We start from the raw sequence: 21346 nt of genomic DNA on the forward strand, positions 1-21346 counted from the left end.
ATTGTCTTGCTGCAATCCAATAAAAGCTTTCATGCTAAAGTGTTGTTTCCCCCAGATGGAAACAGTTTTCTCTGTGGGCAGCAAATAGCCTGTCTCCATTTTCTGCCCTCGTTTAATTGATTTTGAACTACGTTATTCCCATGGTATCTTGTCTCAGCCTGTCCTTGTCCTCAATCAAAGAGCACTTACCTGCATTACCATCAAATGACAACTGTAAAATCATCAGCCATCTGACGGTTGCAGGATCCCTCAAAAGACTGTTTAATATCTCCATCAGTCAGAGAACCTGTCCCGTGTGAGATCTCAATGGGGCTGAGACAGTTAATGGAGGCACCTTTTGAATGCTCTGTCTTCTGCCTCTCTCACAACAGCATTTTTAATTAGATCTGCAAGAAAAGTGAATGGCGGTCTTTGGTGGCTGTTCTTTCCCTCTGCAAACACATTCATGGTCTTCCATAGAGGAGAAAGTTCTCCTTTGTTACATCCAAATTTTTTACCTAAAGTAGCATCTAGTGTTCCACTCAAAGCAGACCACTAATCTCCCCAAACTACCTTCTTACCAGTGGGAAACTAGCCTACCTATCCTAGATATTCAGAGGAGTTTGAGTTTTGATTTTGGATTGTCCTAAGGTATTTGGGAAATCATTAGAAGTTTTTGCTTCCGCAATCAGTTCATACCTAACCAGATTAGGTGGTGCATTGAGACATTATGCATTTTCTATGGTGTCAGTATCTCAGGTTATTAGAGCTCACTCTGCCAGGGCTAAGATGGCAGTGAGAGCCTGCCTTCATAACATTATCATTGTAGAAATCTGTAGGCCTTCTACCTGAAGCTCTTTTCTCGTACACCTTGTGTAGTGGAGGTTTGGTTTGGGAGAGCAGTTTTGCGATCTTTGTTTAATTAAAAATCCTCATGCTTCTTTCTTGGGAGTTGTGGCGCTTGCTAGATCCTACAAATGGGAACATGGAGAGGTCACTTTGAGGACATTGTAGTTTTGTTCTTCGAGAGTTGCTTCTGCATCTTCATGCTCCCCATTTCGGTGTTGTGAGGAGTGGTGGTGAGGACACAGGAAGCATTGCTTTCCTAGAGTTTCTAAAGGTTTGCAGTGCTGGGAGAGCACATTTCCCCACCTGGGAATATGCAGAAGGCAACTCTTCCAAAGAACTGCAGTTACTGGCTGGTAAGCTTTCTTTCCCCCAGTGCTTGCATGTAACTCATTACCATTAAGAGAATTTATGCACTTGCATTAAGAGGAGAACAAAACCTTTAGGCCCACAGTTATCCTTTCTGTCTATGAAATGTCTCTGAGATTTAAAAAGATTGGGCTGACTTAAGGTACTTTCGGAGATAGTGATGGTAGCCAGCGAACCTGGCACATCAGACAAGCCATTTATCTTTTACGTTATTTCTTTAAATCTTTAACGAAGCGCAGGTTCTTCTCTAAAGCTTGGACACATTTTCATTGCAGTTTGTTTTTCTGAACTGTTTTTAAGTCAAAGTAGTATACAGCACACGTGGTAGTAATAGTGTTTGGAGATCTTTTTTTGACACAATGCTGCCACTAGCTGGCCCTTTTATGGTACTACATGTGTTTTTTAACCAGAGACTTAAAGAACAGTGTTTAATTGCAAGTTGTGTGTTTTTGATTAAATAAGAATAATAGACATTGTTATAACAGGCTAAAGGGGAGGAGGGACAGCAAGAACTTAGACTAAACAATCCATAAATATTTTTAATCTAAATTTAAATATTTGAAGGGTGGTCTTAGAATTGGTAGGAGAATTGCAGTGTAAAAAATAAACATTCTGTGCTTACAGTTGCCTCATTCTGAAGGAATGTTAATTTCCCTTTAGGCCTTCCTCTGTTTTCTTAAGTGTTCTGGAGTAGCAGGAAGAATTGGCTATTGAGGGATTCAGAGACACATTAAAGCAAAGATTCTATACATGTCATAATTTTCTTTATCTACAAATTATTCTCTTGGTGAGAGGTATTTACATTTTAACTTCCGGTTGAGAAGTTGGTAACTGGGGGTTGGATTCATAAATATAGACATAGCAAGTCAGTGGTTAGATTCTCTGGTGAGCCTCAATCTCTCCCCTTATAAAGAACTTGAATATCCAGAGCCTGCAAATGTTGGGTTTAAAGTGTGACATCTTTGGTGCCAGACAAGAATGTAACAAAGAGCCCTCAATGTGATGGGCAAAGCAGCGTCTCATTGGGAAGGCTTGTGGGAAGTTTGCTGTCCAAAAATGGCCCCATTGGGTTTCTATTCTTTTTGCTGCCAAGAAGGAGCTAATTGCAGCTCCTCTGTATCTGGCTAACATTACTTTGGATTTGTTGGAAGTTGATGGGTAAGAAGATTGCTTGAGTGCAGTGAGACCCCAAGGATGCTGCCGACTCTCCACTTCCAGGGTTGGTGTTGGCTGGTCAAGCAAGCGCACCTAACGTTGCATGGAAATGGATGTCACTTGTTCTCTTTAGTCTTATTAAGGATGAAGGCCTTCTGTGCTACAAGTACCACTGCCCTTGGGGTTTTTTACATTATATGAATATTTTTCTGCTTTTGATTCTCCTTACCTCAGATTTTGTTCAGTGGTACTTGAGTTCTGTGCTTTGGAAGATGAGTGTGACAGCCATGATCTCAATTCCTTTTCAGTAATGCCTTAGACCTTCTCTTTCAGAGCAAACGGGACCATCTCCTTATGAATGTCAAATGGTACTATCGCCAGTCGGAAGTCCCAGATTCAGTCTATCAACATTTGGTTCAGGACCGACACAACGAGAACGGTGAGTCATACTCTGTAGTGTCAGTCTTAACTTGCTTTTACATGGACATTTACTGGAGTCAAGGGGTGCTTATCAGTCTGTGGAAAACAAGATCAATGTTTTTGCATAGGGATGTGAGATAAGAGCTGTCAGTATGAACCGGACATTAGAATGCAGATGATGAGGTCCTTTAATATCTATGCCTGGGTTCATTTTAGCAGCATATGGGCCCTAACCATAGCTATAATCTGCTGCATCTCAGTTATGATGATTTACTGTACTGTATGTATTAATGTTGTACTTGGAGACAGCAGATGGGTAAAGTTATTGGCATCCCTTGAGGTTTTTTTGGACTATACAGATTAACATTTATGAGATCAAGTTGCGTTAAGGATAAATCATGTAGCCCCTTTTACTCTTGGATGCCTCTGACATACTGTATTAGATCTAAATTTTTGCCGAAGAGTGGTTATTTAGTGTATTAGTACTTAATGTGTATTAGTACTCGCTGTCACATAGTACGACAGTTAGTGTTTCATTGGAAGCGTTGCTAACTGATTCTTTCCCCTCTCTTCCACCCACCGATTTTTGGACTAAATAGGAATGGCCATACTGGGTCAGACCAATGGTCCATCTAGCCCAGTGTCCTGTCTTCCGACAGCGGCCGATGCCAAATGCTTCAGAGGGAATGAACAGAACAGAGCAATTGTCGAGTGCTCCATCCTCTGACGTCCCATCCCAGCTGCACAATAATAAACTGTTGATCTTCCTAATAGTGGCAGAGACAGGAATTCTTAAATCTTCCAGGATCATTTTTGCCTGGGCTTCAAGACAGCCATAAAACTTGATTCCACTCTTCCTAGCTGGAAATTTCCTTGGGGCAGCCTCAAAAACACTGAAAACCTTTGGAGGTGAATTGTGATATCAAAAAAAAAAAAAATCATGCTTTAAAAATGGAACACTGCCACTCATATTTAAGTATCCAAATAGATTGGCATATAGTGGTATAAATCTATGAATATTTTCTCTTTAATGGTGATGTTAGGAGGGTCGTTTTTGTATGTGCTGTAGTAAAATCTGCATGAGTCTAATGATTCACTCTCACTGGTTCAGTTTAAATTTCTAACCCAGGAAATATGGGCACAAGGCCAAAGCCCACATTTTTCATAGCTTTATGCCTTCTATTAAGTAGTATCGTCTGTGCGTATAAAAATATTTTTATGTTCTTAAGTAGGGATTATTAAAGGCATCATTGATGACTCGATAGTCAAGGTTGCATTTTGGATTTTAACTACCTATTTTAAAACATGAAAACAAATGTTCTTCACAGCCAAAATGACACCACTGACTTTCAGCGCACAGATATTGATCAAAATGATGATGTATAAAATTTTAGAAAACTCCGGCATGTAAAACTGTATAGAACAGACTGTCTAACAGACAGAGCAGGTGGGGATGAGAGGTTAGAGAAGAAGGTGCTTGCTCTGTAGAGACAAGGCACTTTCTCCTGCCGTGCCCAAAAGAGCTGTTCCCTTCCTGCACACTTCTTAAGGGGTACAAAGGGAAAGCTCCTCAGCCCTTGTATAAAATGGGGCTAATAGTATTTCCATACCAAACGGGGAGCACAAATCCGTTAATATTTGTGAGTTGCTCAGTATTATTGTAGTGAGTGCCACAGAAAACCCTATTTTAAAATTATATTTTTAATGTTGGTATAATCTTAACATCTCTGACTGTGTGTGTTCAAGAAAGTATTAACCTCAGGCTTCAACATACAAAGTGCCTGTGAATCTGCAGAGGTAGATGCTTTGGGACTCTGCAGCTAATGTGTTGTTCTCTTTTCAGACTCTGGACGAGAGCTTGTTATTACAGATCCAGTGATCAAGAATCGAGAGCTCTTCATTTCAGATTATGTTGACACTTATCATGCTGCTGCCCTTAGGTAAGTGACAGAAAACCTGGTGCAGCATCCCACATCAGGCTTGGCAGGGAGGAAAAATAGCACTGAAAATCTTAGAACAGAGGAGGAGAGCTGTCTTTTGTCCTTTTCTGTTTGGGAGCATTAGCATACTGCTCAGGCTCCTCACCACATGCAATAATTAACTTGTGTTATCTGTTCTAATTTGAAAAGAAGCTGTGATTCTAAAAATCTCATTTTAATCTCAGCTAATCTATGGTGTTCAGAAGATATTGTTTCCCATCATTGCAAATTTAGATTATTGCTACTTATTGTAGAAATGGTACCCTCCCTTCCTCTCTGTTTCATTTCACCATTAACAATAACCTCCCTTTGCAAAATGACTGTTAGTGCAGCTCTGATAAATTGCATTAAAGACTTTTGCTCTGAGGCAGAAATCATTGTAGCTCAGTTGAGAGCTCCATTAAAAGGTAGCTGTATAAACAGAGGAGGTAACGGACCCCTGTATTGTTCTCTGTTATCTGCCCTTCCCCAGGGGTTGCTGCTCTCTTTGCCCAGTTAGTTTTTAACTTAAGTGGCTAACCTTTGACCATGCAAAGGGGGAGACACCATTACTTACAAATGTTTTCTGATAGAAATACTAAGGCATTATTTTTACTGGCATCCATCGAGTTTTCAGCTTGCTGAAGAGTGCATGGATATTGTCAAAATGTGAACTGAATAATCTCCCTGATAATAATGCTCAGATGGTGTTTCAGTAAAACCATCTGGAGACATTTTCTTTGTTCAAAGCCACTTCTCTGAAGCCCTTTACTTCAAGGCAAATTAGCTGCAACTTGTGCTGTAGGGGAGGTGAAAAAAATCTTTTATTTGACTTATTACAGGATTTTAGATAAACTCAGAACATTCCAGTGGTGTGCTGTAATCTTCCTGAAACTCCAGAGTGGTTTTTGTGTCTCAAGGAAGGTAGCTTTCCCATATTAAATTGACATACTTGGAGAGAAGAGCTAGCTAATGTGAGGCTGGCTGGATTGTTGAAACCAGGCTTGTAAATTTAATTGTCATCTTAGACACTGAGAAACTGAAACATGTGTATGGAATTTCCCCTGAGAGTATTGTAGACTCTTCTGTGTTCTCATTCTCTTCCCCCTCTATTTAAAAATAAATAAATAAAATAAAACCCAGAACAAATTGGAGGCAACATGAAACACAAAAAGTTCATAGATTAATTTGAGACAAAAGACTGATGGGATTCAGAAAATATTCACCATGAAAATATTTTAAATGACTCTTTAGACTACACTTCCTGTTGGCTTATAGTTTTATTTCCATTATGGCTTACCTCTTCCATTTGTGGCAATTCTTATATGAATGTTTATCAGTTGTATTTTAAAACTAGCTCTTTTGAAAAACGAAACAGAGCTTCTAATTACATTTCTAAATGTTGACGTTCAGGAACGTATTTGTTTACATAGCAAAGAACTGAGCGCATCCTTTCCACTCATTCTCCTCTAGCTAGTAGCATTTACTATGTGCCAGTAATTTTCACAGCTGTCTACAAGACACAGATATAAGGAGTGTCACTTCCCTGATGATCTGACAACCTAAATGACAAAATAGAGAAGACTAGATACATTGGGAAGTCCAGAAAAAAGATTAATTTTAAATTTAATTTAATAAATTAGAACATTACCATGCCCTCCATGCAGATGGCCGTCCATGACTACACAGAAAGCTGATGACAGAGTAGGAAATATAATCAAGTATCCCAGCTCCCAGTCCGCTGCTCTGATCAATAGAAAACTTTAATTGGAAAGTTCTTATGGAACACTATGTAAGTGTATAATAAACACAATTGTCTTTTACTTCAGTAGCAATACTTAATATTACCTGCATAAAATTCCATGATCAAAATATTGTATTGCTTTTATGTGTCTGGATAAATGCATATTCTTGATTTTAGTTACTATTTACTGTACCAGGTGAATTGTCTTGGGGCATTATTCAAAGGAAGGTTTAGAAAAATTTGATCTGCCTTAAAATTATCTGATCAAAATTTCCTGTGAAAGATGAAAACAAATACCACCAATTTTTAATTCCCTAGCTCTCTTTTCAAGAAATTAAGATGAAATGAGCAGTGAACAGGATTGTCAATGCTTCAAGAAGGCTACAGGTTTGATTTAAACTGCAGAGGATTTTAACATTGCATTGCAGTCTGATGACCGCTGACCAAGAAATAAATGTTTGCTTTGCCTCTGGCTGCAGAAGCTGAGAATTAGGCAATCCTAGTGTCTGATTATGTAACTCCTCCTCACATGAGTAGTCCTGTTGACTTCTTGGAGAATATTCATGAGAGTAAAATTGCAGAACTGGTCCCCTAGTCATTTTTGTCTTTGCAGTAGCCTATGTGGGTAAAGAGCTTGATGCAGAAAAAAATTGCCATTCTTAGCCACATTTGGTTGATGGAACTTTCAGAAGCGCTTTGCCCATGAAAGGGTTGCAGAAGGAAACCAATTAGTGTCCTGATAAGTTTTCCACTGCAGCCTTTCAAGTGTAAAACATTGCTACTGTCTCTACAGAGACCAAAAATAGGCAAAAGAGCCCAGAATACAGTAGGTAAAATAGCACTTGCCAACCTCAGCGCTTTTATGAGGCTTAGTTAATGTTTGTGAAGAGCTTTGAGATCCTTGGATGAAATTAAATGCAGAGTATTATTGTTACTAGTGATGGTCCATCTAGAGGAATGAATGGTCAGTGACTCACAAATGGAAGGAAATGCTTGCTTCTGTTCTTTTGGGCCTTGGCTACACTGGCGCTGTACAGCGCTGCAACTTGCTGCGCTCAGGGGTGTGAAAACGCGCCCCCCCCCAGAGCGCAGCGAGTACAGCGCTGTAAAGCGCCAGTGTAATCAGAGCCTGCGGCGCTTCATGCTCGCTCGCAGCGCTGCACGCTATTCCCCTCGGAGAGGTGGAGTACTCACAGTGCTGCGAGAGAGCTCTCACAGCGCTGGCGGCGCGACTACACTCGCGCTTCACAGCGCTGCTATGGCAGCGCTGGGAATTCCTGAGTGTAGCCAAGGCCTTAATGTTAAAGATATTTACACTGCTGAAAAGAAAGGTAGTCTTGTGGTTCACTAGTCTCGGTAGTCTCCACTTGCAGGTAAAATACAACTGCAAACATCTACCCACAAATACCTGTGATAAGTGTAAGTCTCTCTAGTTGATTAGCCATTTCCCTCTGATGCCCTCTTCTGAGCTGTCTGATTTACTTCACTGCTCTAAATTGCTGTGCAGTTTTTTACAGAATGTTTACAGCAGCTTCTGTGAACTAAACTGTTTAACAAACCCATGAGCAAGACAGCAGAGAGTGAAACATTTTGCAGCATAATTCCCTTTGTGGCTATCCTTAATGAGAACAAAAGATGAGTGCTTTGTATAGCAAAATTTATAAAGAAATTTCTTAACTTTTCTATCTTTAAGGAGGTAATGGGAAGCAGGGTTTTATACTGGGCATATTATATATTAGAGGCCAATCTAGAGGCCTCTGTGGGCAGATGGAACAAAACCTTTGGTAGGTGTTGTTATTCCTGATGAAAAAGTAATTGTGTTGTTGCAACTATTAGCTCCTAGAATACTCAAGGAGCTAATAGAGGAGGTATCTGAGCCTCTAGCTATTATCTTTGGAAAATCATGGGAGACGGGAGAGATTCCAGAAGACTGGAAAAGGGCAAATATAGCGCCCATCTATAAAAAGGGAAATAAAAACAACCCAGGAAACTACAGACCAGTTAGTTTAACTTCTGTGCCAGGGAAGATAATGGAGCAAGTAATTAAGGAAATCATCTGCAAACACTTGGAAGGTGGTAAGGTGATAGGGAACAGCCAGCATGGATTTGTAAAGAACAAATCATGTCAAACCAATCTGATAGCTTTCTTCGATAGGATAACGAGTCTTGTGGATAAGGGAGAAGATGTGGATGTGGTATACCTAGACTTTAGTAAGGCATTTGATACGGTCTCGCATGATATTCTTATCGACAAACTAGGCAAATACAATTTAGATGGGGCTACTATAAGGTGGGTGCATAACTGGCTGGATAACCGTACTCAGAGAGTTGTTATTAATGGTTCCCAATCCTGCTGGAAAGGCATAACGAGTGGGGTTCCGCAGGGGTCTGTTTTGGGACCGGCTCTGTTCAATATCTTCATTAACGACTTAGATATTGGCATAGAAAGTACGCTTATTAAGTTTGCGGATGATACCAAACTGGGAGGGATTGCAACTGCTTTGGAGGACAGGGTCATAATTCAAAATGATCTGGACAAATTGGAGAAATGGTCTGAGTTAAACAGGATGAAGTTTAACAAAGACAAATGCAAAGTGCTCCACTTAGGAAGAAAAAATCAGTTTCACACATACAGAATGGGAAGAGACTGTCTAGGAAGGAGTACGGCAGAAAGGAATCTAGGGGTTATAGTGGACCACAAGCTAAATATGAGTCAACAGTGTGATGCTGTTGCAAAAAAAGCAAACATGATTCTGGGATGTATTAACAGGTGTGTTGTGAGCAAGACACGAGAAGTCATTCTTCCGCTCTACTCTGCTCTGGTTAGGCCTCAGCTGGAGTATTGTGTCCAGTTCTGGGCACCGCATTTCAAGAAAGATGTGGAGAAATTGGAAAGGGTCCAGAGAAGAGCAACAAGAATGATTAAAGGTCTTGAGAACATGACCTATGAAGGAAGGCTGAAAGAATTGGGTTTGTTTAGTTTGGAAAAGAGAAGACTGAGAGGGGACATGATAGCAGTTTTCAGGTATCTAAAAGGGTGTCATAAGGAGAAGGGAGAAAACTTGTTCACCTTAGCCTCTAAGGATAGAACAAGAAGCAATGGGCTTAAACTGCAGCAAGGGAGGTCTAGGTTGGACATTAGGAAAAAGTTCCTAACTGTCAGGGTGGTTAAACACTGGAATAAATTGCCTAGGGAGGTTGTGGAATCTCCATCTCTGGAGATATTTAAGAGTAGGTTAGATAAATGTCTATCAGGGATGGTCTAGACAGTATTTGGTCCTGCCATGTGGGCAGGGGACTGGACTTGATGACCTCTCGAGGTCCCTTCCAGTCCTAGAATCTATGAATCTATGAACTTCTATTGTTTTATATTGTTTACAGTGCAATCTTGCTAAAAATACTTAGCCAATTAATTTGTTTTTGATCTGAAAATTGTTAAAGCATACTTACGAGGTTGTCTTGAAAATTTATTAGATGAAACACCAAGTGTACTCACCAGTCTCAGGAGGGTGGTGATTAAGACTGTCATTTTACTCGCCCATTAAAAAAAACAAAAACCACTCCTCTTAGTTAATGAATAGTAGAATTTTGTACATCAGCTTTAAACAGTTAATTATTAAAAAGAAAAAAGAGAGATTAAAGCCAGGGGCTGGAGCAGGGATGTTCAACATTTTAAACATTGCAGTTTGGGGCAGATTTTCTGTTTAAAGGTATATCCTGTTCATTTGTGACTGCCCTGGAGAGGGTCCTGACTGAATAAGATTAATGAATGTTTCTCATTGAAGTTAATGGGAGAATTTGCCTGGAAGTCACTGATAGTAGGGTTGGATCTTGCATTATTATGAAGTTTGGGCACCTGCAAGAGCACAATGCATCCCTTGACTGATTTCCGAAGTGGAGTGATGCTTATCTAAATGAATGTTGTCCAGCATGGGATTCTAATACCATTTGTTCTCTTCCTTTCAGAGGGAAGTGTAATATCTCCCATTTCTCTGACATATTTGCTGCTAGAGAGTTTAAAGCCCGAGTGGATTCATTTTTCTACATATTGGGCTACAATCCAGAGACAAGGTAAGTGAGTCACCCTGGCTAATGGAAAGTTTTACCAGAGATTGGTGTGTTGTAAGAATATGCCAGCTGCTACAGGAAAGAAAAGAATTAAAGCCTGGGATTCAAGTGTGATGTAGATAGAGAAGGGAAAAGGGTGAATAATGTATGTGCGCAGATGGTGATGCATGTAAAAGGCAAAAAGCAATTTATAATCAATAATTCTGACACCAGCAGTGGCCTGTGATGCCCACTGGAAGTGCTACTGAAGGTTGGGGTTGTGTTATTGCTGGGGGAAGAGAGACTAGGAGAATGGGGAGGTCTGTGATATTTGTGTTTAGAGAAGAAGTATAGAGAAAAGGTTGGAGGAAGGTGTTTATAGGGTCCATGTATTAAGTAAAAATAAGACACAGTGAATTACAAGGCTCCACAGCATGTGGTGACATTTTAATAACATCCCTTTGGAGAGATAATGAACCTTAAAGCACATTCTTTGAACTTTGGTTAAAATTGAGAGAATGTGAGCATTAACCGGCATTTGCAAGTCTCTCATTGGGAAAATGCACATTCCCAACAACACCCACAAGTTTTCCTATAAGTAGCGTTGCAATTGTATATTGTCAATTGTAAGGTCTCCTGCAAGTGTGGCAGTGCATGGGAGCGGGGTCATCACTGTGGACGTAGATAATTGACTGAACGGAGCTCTTCTGCACAATCCCTACCTCAGATCTACTTGCCAGAACAAATTAGAGGCACAAAACAGAATTCAGCCTGTTTGAAACAGGTGTACGTCGGGGAGAAGCTGCGTTCAACAGTCTTACACATTCAGCTCCCTGAACCTTTTCTCTGTGTGTCTCCAATCACCCGTACAGGATGTCTTAAAACTGATTTTAGTTGATACCTCCATCAGTTACTACAACCAAAACACGGTTACTATTTTATTTAACATCATTCAAATAGTCCTGTAAACATACATGATGCTCTGCAGACATCAAGTAAGCATGTGCCCTTCCCTGCCCTGGAGAGAGAAAAATTTAGGGGCCTAGTCCTGTAAAACACTTAGGGCTTGTCTTCACTACTGGGATAAATTGACCTAAGTTACACTACTCCAGGTACGTGAATAACGTAACTGGAGTCGACGTAGCTTAGGTCGACTTACCCCGGTGTCTTCACTGTGCTGAGTCAACGGGAGATGCTCTGCTGTCAATTATTGGGTCTTCACTAGGTCCACTAAGTCGACACCTGCTGCATCAGTTGCAGCAGCCTCGATCTCCCCAGTAGTGAAGAGAAGCCCTTAGTTTCAGGAGTAGTAACTCACAACAGTGACTAGTACCCACTATGCCCTGATGAAGGATATGCTTTTTAATACTACATAATTAACTTGTGGAACTCATTGTCACAAGATTTTGTTGAAGGCAAGCAGGATTTAAATAGGGATTAGACATTTACGTGGATAATAAATACACACCCATTGTTACATTAGATTAAATGTTTATAAGAATATAAATCTTCATGTTTCAGGGCATAAGCTGAAACTAAGTACCTGCAGTTGGAAAGAAACTCCCCGTGTGAGCAGATTATTGAATAATTGTCTGTTGTGAGGTTTCCTGTAGCTTCCTCTGGCCGCTCATCTTAAATAGGTTATCAGACTGGTTTAGCATTTCCTACATGCATAAGGAGTGTTTGCAGCATTAGGTCCTAAGATGTGCATTGTATCCAATCTGCAGTATTGAGAATTGGAAAAAGACATGAAATCCCATCATGTTTACAGAAACCTTCTAATACGCTATATGTGAAAGTACAGAGAGCTTGTGTGTTTCATTTCAGCACAGTGATACGGCAAGGAATGTGTTGTCAGGGCACACCTTGGTGGATGACATTGAAGTGATGTTGTTAACTTAAACATCAAACATCTCTCTCAATTTTCATCTCCTATCGCTTTTTCTTGTCAATTAATTTAATTATTTTTGGGGGTGTAGGTAGTGAACTATTTCTATTCATATTCAAATTTTGCATTTAATAGCAAATTGCTAGCTTTCCCTGAGAAATGTCACGTGTGTGACTCTAAGTAGATCAGTGCAGTTTGTGTAGAGCAAGCAGGTGATGATGTTCTCATGGCTGTTTGAAAACTATTGGCACTGAGAGGATGATTGAAATAACACCACTGCATAGCACTTTACTTTTTCAAAGCACTGTACAAACATAAAGCAGCTAATTACTCACAATAGCCTGTTTCAAAATGTGTTTTTCTGGTTGGATCCAGCCAGATTTTTTTTTTTTTTTTTTAAAACACCGGCTTTTCTGAGGATATTCACTTTTTGCTCAGTGCCTTTTTAGTGCTTTTCTACACTAGAAGAATGGGTTGAAGTTAGGCTGAGTGTTTTGACTGACTTTGCTCTAATCACAACTTTTACTTCCTAGTGTGGATGCATTGCAATGCTTTATCTTGATTGCCCAGGTCAGGGTGTACCTCTCCATCAAGGTAAAGGCATCGCAGTATGTCCATGCTAGGATAAAGATTACGGGTATATCAAGATTAGCTAATTAAAAACCCAACTTGACCTTAACACAGTTTTCTGGTGTAGACACTTACATTCAAATGATAAAAGATGCACAATGTTTTGTTTGGATGCAACTAGAAAGCAGGGTATTTGTGCTCTGATTAGGTTCTGTTCATGATGCAGATCTGCACCATATGGTAGTGCTACTTACCTACATGACCATGTGTCTACCTAACCAATCCAGAGATTTGGAAGACTGTTTTATTATAATTATTGGTGTTGAATGTCTTTTGGTTATTTTAATGTAAATCCAAAAGTAACATACCTGAGCTGCGGAGTTTGACTTCTTCAAATAGATTTTGTTCTTTGTCGTTGGATGCTTTCTGTATAATATGCCCCCCACACATACATGTATACAGTTAATACATCATGTCTTTTTCTTAATGAGTTTGTCTCATTTACTATTGAAGACAAGTTTCTTTGTGCTTTTCAAGGACTTTGAGAGACAACTCAGCATATTGAGAATCCAGCTGTTTTCTGCTTGCTCTTGGAGAACCAACAGAAGCAAGATAACAAGAAACACATTCTCATTTATATTTTAGGTACAGCAAGCGGTAAAGCTTTTGCCAGGGTTTATACATCAGACGTGCACTCTAAAAGTGTGAAGATGTGGTGTGTAAATGATGAGCGCTCTTGCCTGTCAAAGGGTTCTCAACATTTAAAGGAAAGCAAATTTGGTCCTTTATTTCCTCTTTTAAAAACCTGTTGAACATGGGTTTAGTGGGGGGAAAATTAGGGGCGTCTTATTGATGAACAGCTAGTTCCAGTGGTGATTTGTGTTTTCGGAATCCTTGTTCCTTCATGCACTGGGACAAATTTTGTCCTGCAGACATCAGTAAACCATTCCTTGCTATACTTTAATGGTTGGTGTTGCACATCAACAGGATTATTATTATCAGAATAAAATATTAGTCTTGGATGTTGGTACTGACATTTTCTACCTTGCATTGAGCTGTTAAGCAAGTTAGTAAGTAGGTCTGGAATATATTCCTAGCTGTCACTGAACTCGTAGTCAACTAGGAAAGGAACGTTCATGTTATACCAAGCACTTTAACAATCACTCAGCTAAAGTATGTACTAGATAAAGAATGTGTGTGTGTGTGTGTGTGTGTGTGTGTGTGTGAGAGAGAGAGAGAGAGAGAGAGAGAGAGAGAGAGAGAGAACGAGAACCTATGCTCAAAACCATTTTTAGAAGTACTTGTCATAGTTTAGTATCTTCATTCAGAGAAAGGAACTGCTCTGCCATTTTAATGATACATCGTTACACTTTACTTCACAGGAGCACCCCAGTTTGAGATAAAGTAGGACTGAAAGAATTACCTTTTACCATTAGCAAGCAAAGGAAATCCGAGGGCTGCAAAATGTCATTTTTATTTTGAGTTTTGGTTAATAGCTATTAACCCTGTTAAGTTAACTAATGTTAACTCAGGTAACGGTTAAGTTAATCAAAACTCAATAAAACTTGCCATACAATTAGATCAAACATTCTGATTTCCAGTGGTCATGAATAATGAAGCCAATTTTTCATTTTCTTGTAAGTTCCAATTCTGCAGTGTAACCTCTGCACTTGCATGGAGTCCCACTGAAATCTCTGGGACTCTACAAATTGCAGGATCAGGGTCATGCTTTGCATTAGTAAATTGTCAAGGTGATGACATCTGTTTTTTTTCTGTTAATTAAATTTGTGTAAATTATTTGACTATTAAAAATATTTTGTATTTATTTATATTGATTAGAATTTTAAATATTGCACCAGCATTTCCTTGAATGTTTATTGTTAGACGAAAAGACCTTCATAAAATACTGTGATCCTTTGTAAATAACCAGACTTAATTTAAACTCACTCTGAGGTGCTAAGGTGCCAGGTAATGGAAGGCATAAAACGATAGACTTTTAGATTAGATAAGGATGGAAGTGGAAGGAAAGAGTTAACATTAGATTAAAAAGGGGTTTTGAATAAAATGCCACCAATAAACCTTGCTGTCTCTGTAATGGGCCTCTCTCCCAGGGACTTCAGTTTTGAAAACATGTGCTTTTTGTTTACATCTGACATCATCCGCCCATTTTATAGCTTAACTTTTTCCGCTCCATCTGAACCTGTATGTGCTGTCAGGATGCAGGCCAGTGGGGTTAATAGAATTAGACCTTTGTGTTTTTTGAAAATTATATGCAACAAAATAGGTTTAAAACCCTCACAAAAGCTATTACATTTCAATTGAGAAGCATAAATAGGCAAAGCAAATTGGAACTGATGTACCATTTTACAAAAGCACTAACTGCACCAGCTTGCATTAAACAGCCATTCTTGGAATTTGAGCCAGAGTTCAGTTCAGCCCAGCCCGTGAAAACAAGCAGTGAGGCCCAGCAAGTTGTTGTCCATGCCACTTTTCTTCCGTTAGCTTAAGTGGTTGCTCCCCAGTACGTTACCTCCCATTTAATTCAGCTGTTAGTTCTTACCGCAGCCAATAATATAACTCTAGAAATAGAATGTGGAACACCGTGTACGCACAACTCTTGGTTTTTAGAAATGAGTTTGTTTTGGTACATGAACTTGTGCATTTAAATTGGTAAAAGATAAATAGGACTGTGTGTGGAACCCTGCTGCTTCTTAGTTGTTAAAATACGCAATCTTGTTTTTAGGGTGTGTGTTGTTGCTTAAATACACGCAATCCTAATTCTGGTATACATTAGAATGCGTGCATTCAAGCCCTGCTTACAATAGGGAAACTGAACATTTCCCACCATTGTTAACATCAATTCATATGAACGGGTGTTAGCAACATTAGGAGCTCTAGGATAGGCAGGATATTGGCTGCTAACGTTGTCTTTTACCATTTAATCTTAGCCTGCTGGGTACAGATCTAACTGACATGGTTCCAAAAATGCTATCGGCGGTTGAAGAAGCCCTGTCTATACAAAGGTTCCTAACGTTGCTAGCATCAGCTCAGCTGAACACCTAATTGATGATAGCAACAATGTCAAGTTTTTTCAACATTTCTATTGTAGACGAATCTTTAGAGGCAGTTTAATAGAGCCTATCGGGTGTTGGATGAGGACTTTAAAGACTCCGATTCTATTCCCAGTTCTGCCAATGACTGTGGGACCTTGGGAAAGTCACTTTACTTCCCCGTGCCTCCATTTCTCCTCTCTAAAAAGTGGATAATGATGCTTAACCATGTTTTTGAAGCACTTAGAAACATGAATGAAAACCGCTATATATGTGCTCTGTGGTGTTCAGATGCAATTTTTGGGATGCAATTGGGAGGGCTTAAATAAAGTTTAAGGGTCCATAAGCCTTTTGCTGGTCCACTGCATGGGATGAATTTAATTTATTTGTTGCCCTGTTCTAGCAGATTGCTTATGTGGGTGCCAATGAAGGTGACTGCGATGTTGTTGTCAAGTTGGTCACAGGATATTAGAGACACAAGGTGGGTGAGGTAATTTATCTTTTATTGGACCAACTTCTGTTGGTAAGAGAGAGAATCTTTCGAGGTTACACAGAGTTCTTCCTCAGGTCTGCCCTGTAGAAGAGCTCTGTATAAGCTCGAAAACTTATCTCACCAACAGTAATCGGTCAAATAAAAAATATTGCTTCGCTCACCTTGTGTCTGTAATGAACATGACTGTCATTTTGATACTCAAAATGGTGGCTGAGGTGTGCATGGGAGAGGGGCTTGGCAGCAGGGGGATTGAATTGGGTGGGATGGAGTGTAGTGCATGGGACATTTATGAAGGAGAGGGAAGAGGAATTTGTCATCTGGGAAAGAGAACTGTGTCAAGGGCACTTTCTGGGTAGGCATGCCCACTTGTCTTTCCCATATACTTTGATACCCTGCACCATCTCACCATGTTTCTGATGCAGTCTGTTGTCCTAATGCACATGTGCAGGGCCCCAGCCTACCATCTGTCTGCCTTTGTATTGTATTGTGCATATGAGTGCGAGACATTCCACATCCTGGAACAGCCTGCCCCAGACTTCTGCATGTTGATTTGCCCAAGTTCAGTGGGCAGGTGCACACCTGCTTCCTGCTCAACCCTTCAAACACTTATTTTCTGCAACGCTAAATTAGTCAGTGGCTAATCCAAACAAGAGGGAGCCTGTCTGTCTGTCTTTCTTGCTTTGAAGGTGGAGAGCACAGGAGTTTTGTAGAGATAATTCAGTGTGATAAACACATGCATCATTTCTTTTAGAACTGAACTAAATGTGTGTGTATAAAAGCAAACTCGTGTTAACAGTAGACTTTCTGACTTGCTGATTCTCAACAATATGCAGTTAAAATGTGGAATCATTTCAAGTTCTGCTTGTGTTAATTGCTTTGTCCTTCACAGTACTTCCTCCCCTGCAGTGAATATACAGGATCTACTCTTTAATTCCAGGAGTAAACTGTATACATTTACTATAGCTTGTTTTTCCCTCCTTATTTAAAGCTAGTGCAGGAATCTGCAAACTATACACAGGTCCGGACTCTCTTGAACCTAATTACTTGGAAACCAGAAATATAAAAGATTTAATTTCTGTACAATCAGATATAACAATCACGTGTCTTGAAATGATACTCTGCATGGCATTGTTATGCATCAGGGAACAGAATGATGATCAAGTCTTCAAAGCACAGATTAATTTTAAAAACAGAAATTTAGGGAGAGATTGGAGCCTGGTGTATTTAGAGACCCAACATATTTTCTCTTTGCTTGCAGAGCTCTTAGTTTTTATGTGCGTCCACAATTGCTTTGTGATGTTAGGAAGCAAACGAGTATTAGAATAATAAAAACGTTTGGTTGGAGAAACCTTGAGAAGTCATCTAGTCCAACCCTCTGTGCTGAAACATGACCAAGTACATCTAAACCAGGGGTCGGCAACCTTTCAGAAGTGGTGTGCCAAGTCTTCATTTATTTGCTCTAATTTAAGGTTTCACGTGCCAGTAATACATTTTACATTTACAGGGGCTGGCAGATGGAACCGCAGACTGGCAGCGGGCTGAGCAGGGCCGGTGGCCGGGACCCCAGGCTGGCAGCAAGCTGAGCCGCTCAGCTGCTGCTGGTGTGGGGTTCCGTCCGCCGGCCCCGCTCAGCCTGGGGTTCCATCCATCCAGGCAGGCCGGGCTGAGCGGGGCCGGCGGACAGAACCCCAGGCCGGCAGCAGAGTGCCATTGAAAATCAGCTCACGCACCGCCTTTGGCATGTGTGCCATAGGTTGCTGACCTCTGTTCTAAACCATCTTTGACAGGGGTTGGCCGACCTGTTCTTAAAACCTTCCATGGTGGGAATTCCACAGCCTCCATTGGAACCCTGTTCTAGCGCTTAACTATCCTTAGAGTCAGAACATTTAAATTAATATCTAACCTAAATCTCCCTTGCTGAAGAGTAAACTGATTAATTCTTGTTCTGCCTTCAGTGGACATGGAGACAATCAATCATCGTCCTCTTTATAACGGTCCTTAACATATTTGAAAACTCTTATCAGATCCCCCGCCCTCATTTTCTTTTCTCAATACTAAATAGGCCCAGTTTTTTTAACCTTTCCTCATGGGTCAGCTTTTCTAAACACTTTGTCATTTTTGTTGCTCTGCTCTGCACTCTCTCCAGTTTCTCCATTGTTTCTAAAGTGTGGTGCCCAGAATTGGACACACTACTGCATCTGAGGCATCACCAGTCCCTAGTAGAGTGAGACAAAAATGGAGAATTGGCCTGAAATCACCAAGATGAAATTCAATAAAGACAAGTGCAAAGTATATTGAAGAAAAAAATCAAATGCACAATCAAATTTAGAAGCTGGGAATGGGCGACGGGATGGATCACTCTGATTACCTGTTCTGTTCGTTCCCTCTGGGGCACCTGGCATGGGCCACTGTTGGAAGACGGGATACTGGGTTAGATGGACCTTTGATCTGACTGTTCTAACTACAACATGGGGAATAACTGGCTAGATGGAAGTATTGCTGAAAGGGATCTGAGGGTTATAGTGGATCACAAATTAAACATGAGTCAGTGTGATGGGGGGAGAGGGATAGCTCAGTGGTTTGAGCATTGGCCTGCTAAACCCAGGGTTGTGAGTTCAATCCTTGAGGGGGCCACTTAGGGATCTGGGGCAAAATCAGTACTTGGTCCTGCTAGTGAAGGCAGGGGGCTGGACTCGATGACCTTTCAAGGTCCCTTCCAGTTCTAGAGATAGGATATCTCCATTAATTTATGTATTTATTTATTTATTTATTTACTAGAAGACTAATATCATTTTGGGATGTATTAACAGGAGTCTTGTATGCAAGACATGAGAGGTAATTGTCCCACTCTATTTGGCACTGGTGAGGCCTCAGCTGGAGTATTGTAACCAATGCTGGGCGCCACAGTTTAAGAAAGATGTGGACAAAGTGGAGATAGTCCAGAGGAGAGCAACAAAAATGATAAGTTTTAGAAAACTGGACCTATGCAGAAAGCTTTAAACAACCAACCAACCTGGGCAAGTTTAGTCCTGAGAAAAGAAGACTGAGGGGGGGACCTGATAAATCTTCAAATATATTAAGAGCCGTTCTAAAGACGATTGATTGATTGATTGATTGTTCTCCATGTCCACTGAAGGGAGGACAAGAATTAATCAGCTTAATCTACAGCAAGGGACATTCAGGTTAGATATTTATGAAAATGTTCTAACTAAGGGTAGTTAAGCTATAGAACAGGGTTCCAAAAGAGGTTGTGGAATCCCCACCATGGAAGGTTTTTAAGAACAGGTTAAACATCTGTCAGGGATAATTTAGGTTTACTTGGTCCTTCCTCAGTGCAGGGGTCTGGACTTAATGACTTCTCGAGATCCCTTCCACTTTCACATTTCTATGAGTCTATAAGTTTGCCTTGCAGCCTTGTTTCTTTGTCTAGATATTTAGTGATGTGACTTTCATTCCATCTGATTATATATAATCTGATATTTTTCTATGGCATCATTCTATACAGTATGAACAGAGATGTGTTCGTCTTTTTGTTCCCCTCTCCTTTTACACTTCACATTTGCTTCTGATTTTGGAAAATGATGTTGTATCTCGAGCTACAGCTCGATAGAAAATGCAATGTTTTATCAGCCAGTAAGGAATGTTTACTGCAGATAAATTAGGATCAAATAGTCTGCAAAAATCCCAACTGAATTTGCTTTCTGAACTTTTTCAATGTGCTGTTACGTTTTCCTGATGGAAGTGCAGTTTTCCATTTCGCTTTAGAAGAGCTAGAGTAAGTCACATCAGACTGGTATAATCTGTCTACTTTGGAGAAACTCTGAAAGAATACATTGAAGTGGTATGGTATGTCGCAGGCAAGGAGGTTATAGATACTCTCATCCTTCTGGTATAACTGCATCTGGAATAGTATGTTCACTTGTGTGCACCTCATTGCCAGAAATGTACTGATATATTGGTGGAGGGAATACCCGGACCTGATTAACATTGAAGAGTTTTTCAAAAGGGATTTGAATGAGGAAAAGGTGGTTCTTCATCAACAAGGAGATGGAAGGAGTTCCAAGTATAAGGGGAAGAGTGTGAAAAGGATACAGAAAGAAGGGAGATTTGGTTGTAGCACAAATATCGAGTGTGTAAGAGGAAAAGCAGAGAGTTAGGTAGGAGTGGAGTTGTACATTCTTCTACGTGGAAGGCAAGAGCTTGAAATTGATGTGAAAGGCAAAGAGAAGCCCGTAGAGGTTTTGAAGAAAAGTGAGTAGGATTGAGAGGAAGATAGTTTTAGAAGTTCTACGAGGTTTCCTTTTTAATCCAGTTTAAGTCAAGTTGCTGTAAAAACATTGCTAAGTTGTACTATTTCTTACTGAGCATGACTGTGGCAAATGTGTATTCATTGCATATATTTCTTCATTTAAATGTAGTTATTTTCCCTGCAGCATTAAAGTAGCTGTGGCTTCAGAATATGGGGGTGGCCTTGAATACATTTGATTAGTCCCCCGTGTCTTACATGGTCAAGATGCATCCACTAAACAAAGATAAGCAGTGGAATATGTAAATATGTGAGCTGGGGTCTTTTCGCCCTTTAAAAATACATTTGAAATCCCCAGTTTAACACACGCACAACCATTTAGATTCCATGCCATGCAAGTTGCAAGCACTGTTTAATTTTCATGAAGGTACTGTACCTTTGTTATCTATCTTAGGGTTTTATAGTGCCACCCATTGTCATAGTATTTGAGAACCTGTCAAGTAAAATAGATTAGCAATATCAAAGTTTCTGTTGGACTTCATGGAGTTTTTGGCACTTTTTGGGGTATAAAAATTCTGCTT

General features: G+C 40.1%; 1 protein-coding gene across 1 annotated transcript in view; it reads left to right on the plus strand.

Moving 5' to 3' along the window:
* Positions 1-21346, plus strand: part of RERE (arginine-glutamic acid dipeptide repeats) — a 311393-nt gene that overhangs the window by 128650 nt on the left and 161397 nt on the right. Inside the window, exons 4-6 of the mRNA XM_065421264.1 lie at positions 2683-2788; positions 4613-4709; positions 10438-10542. Of these exons, the coding sequence (XP_065277336.1) occupies positions 2683-2788; positions 4613-4709; positions 10438-10542 (308 nt within the window). The remainder of the gene's footprint in view (positions 1-2682; positions 2789-4612; positions 4710-10437; positions 10543-21346) is intronic.

This window comes from Emys orbicularis, chromosome 22 (assembly GCF_028017835.1).
Source record: "Emys orbicularis isolate rEmyOrb1 chromosome 22, rEmyOrb1.hap1, whole genome shotgun sequence".
Taxonomy (NCBI): Eukaryota; Metazoa; Chordata; order Testudines; family Emydidae; genus Emys; species Emys orbicularis.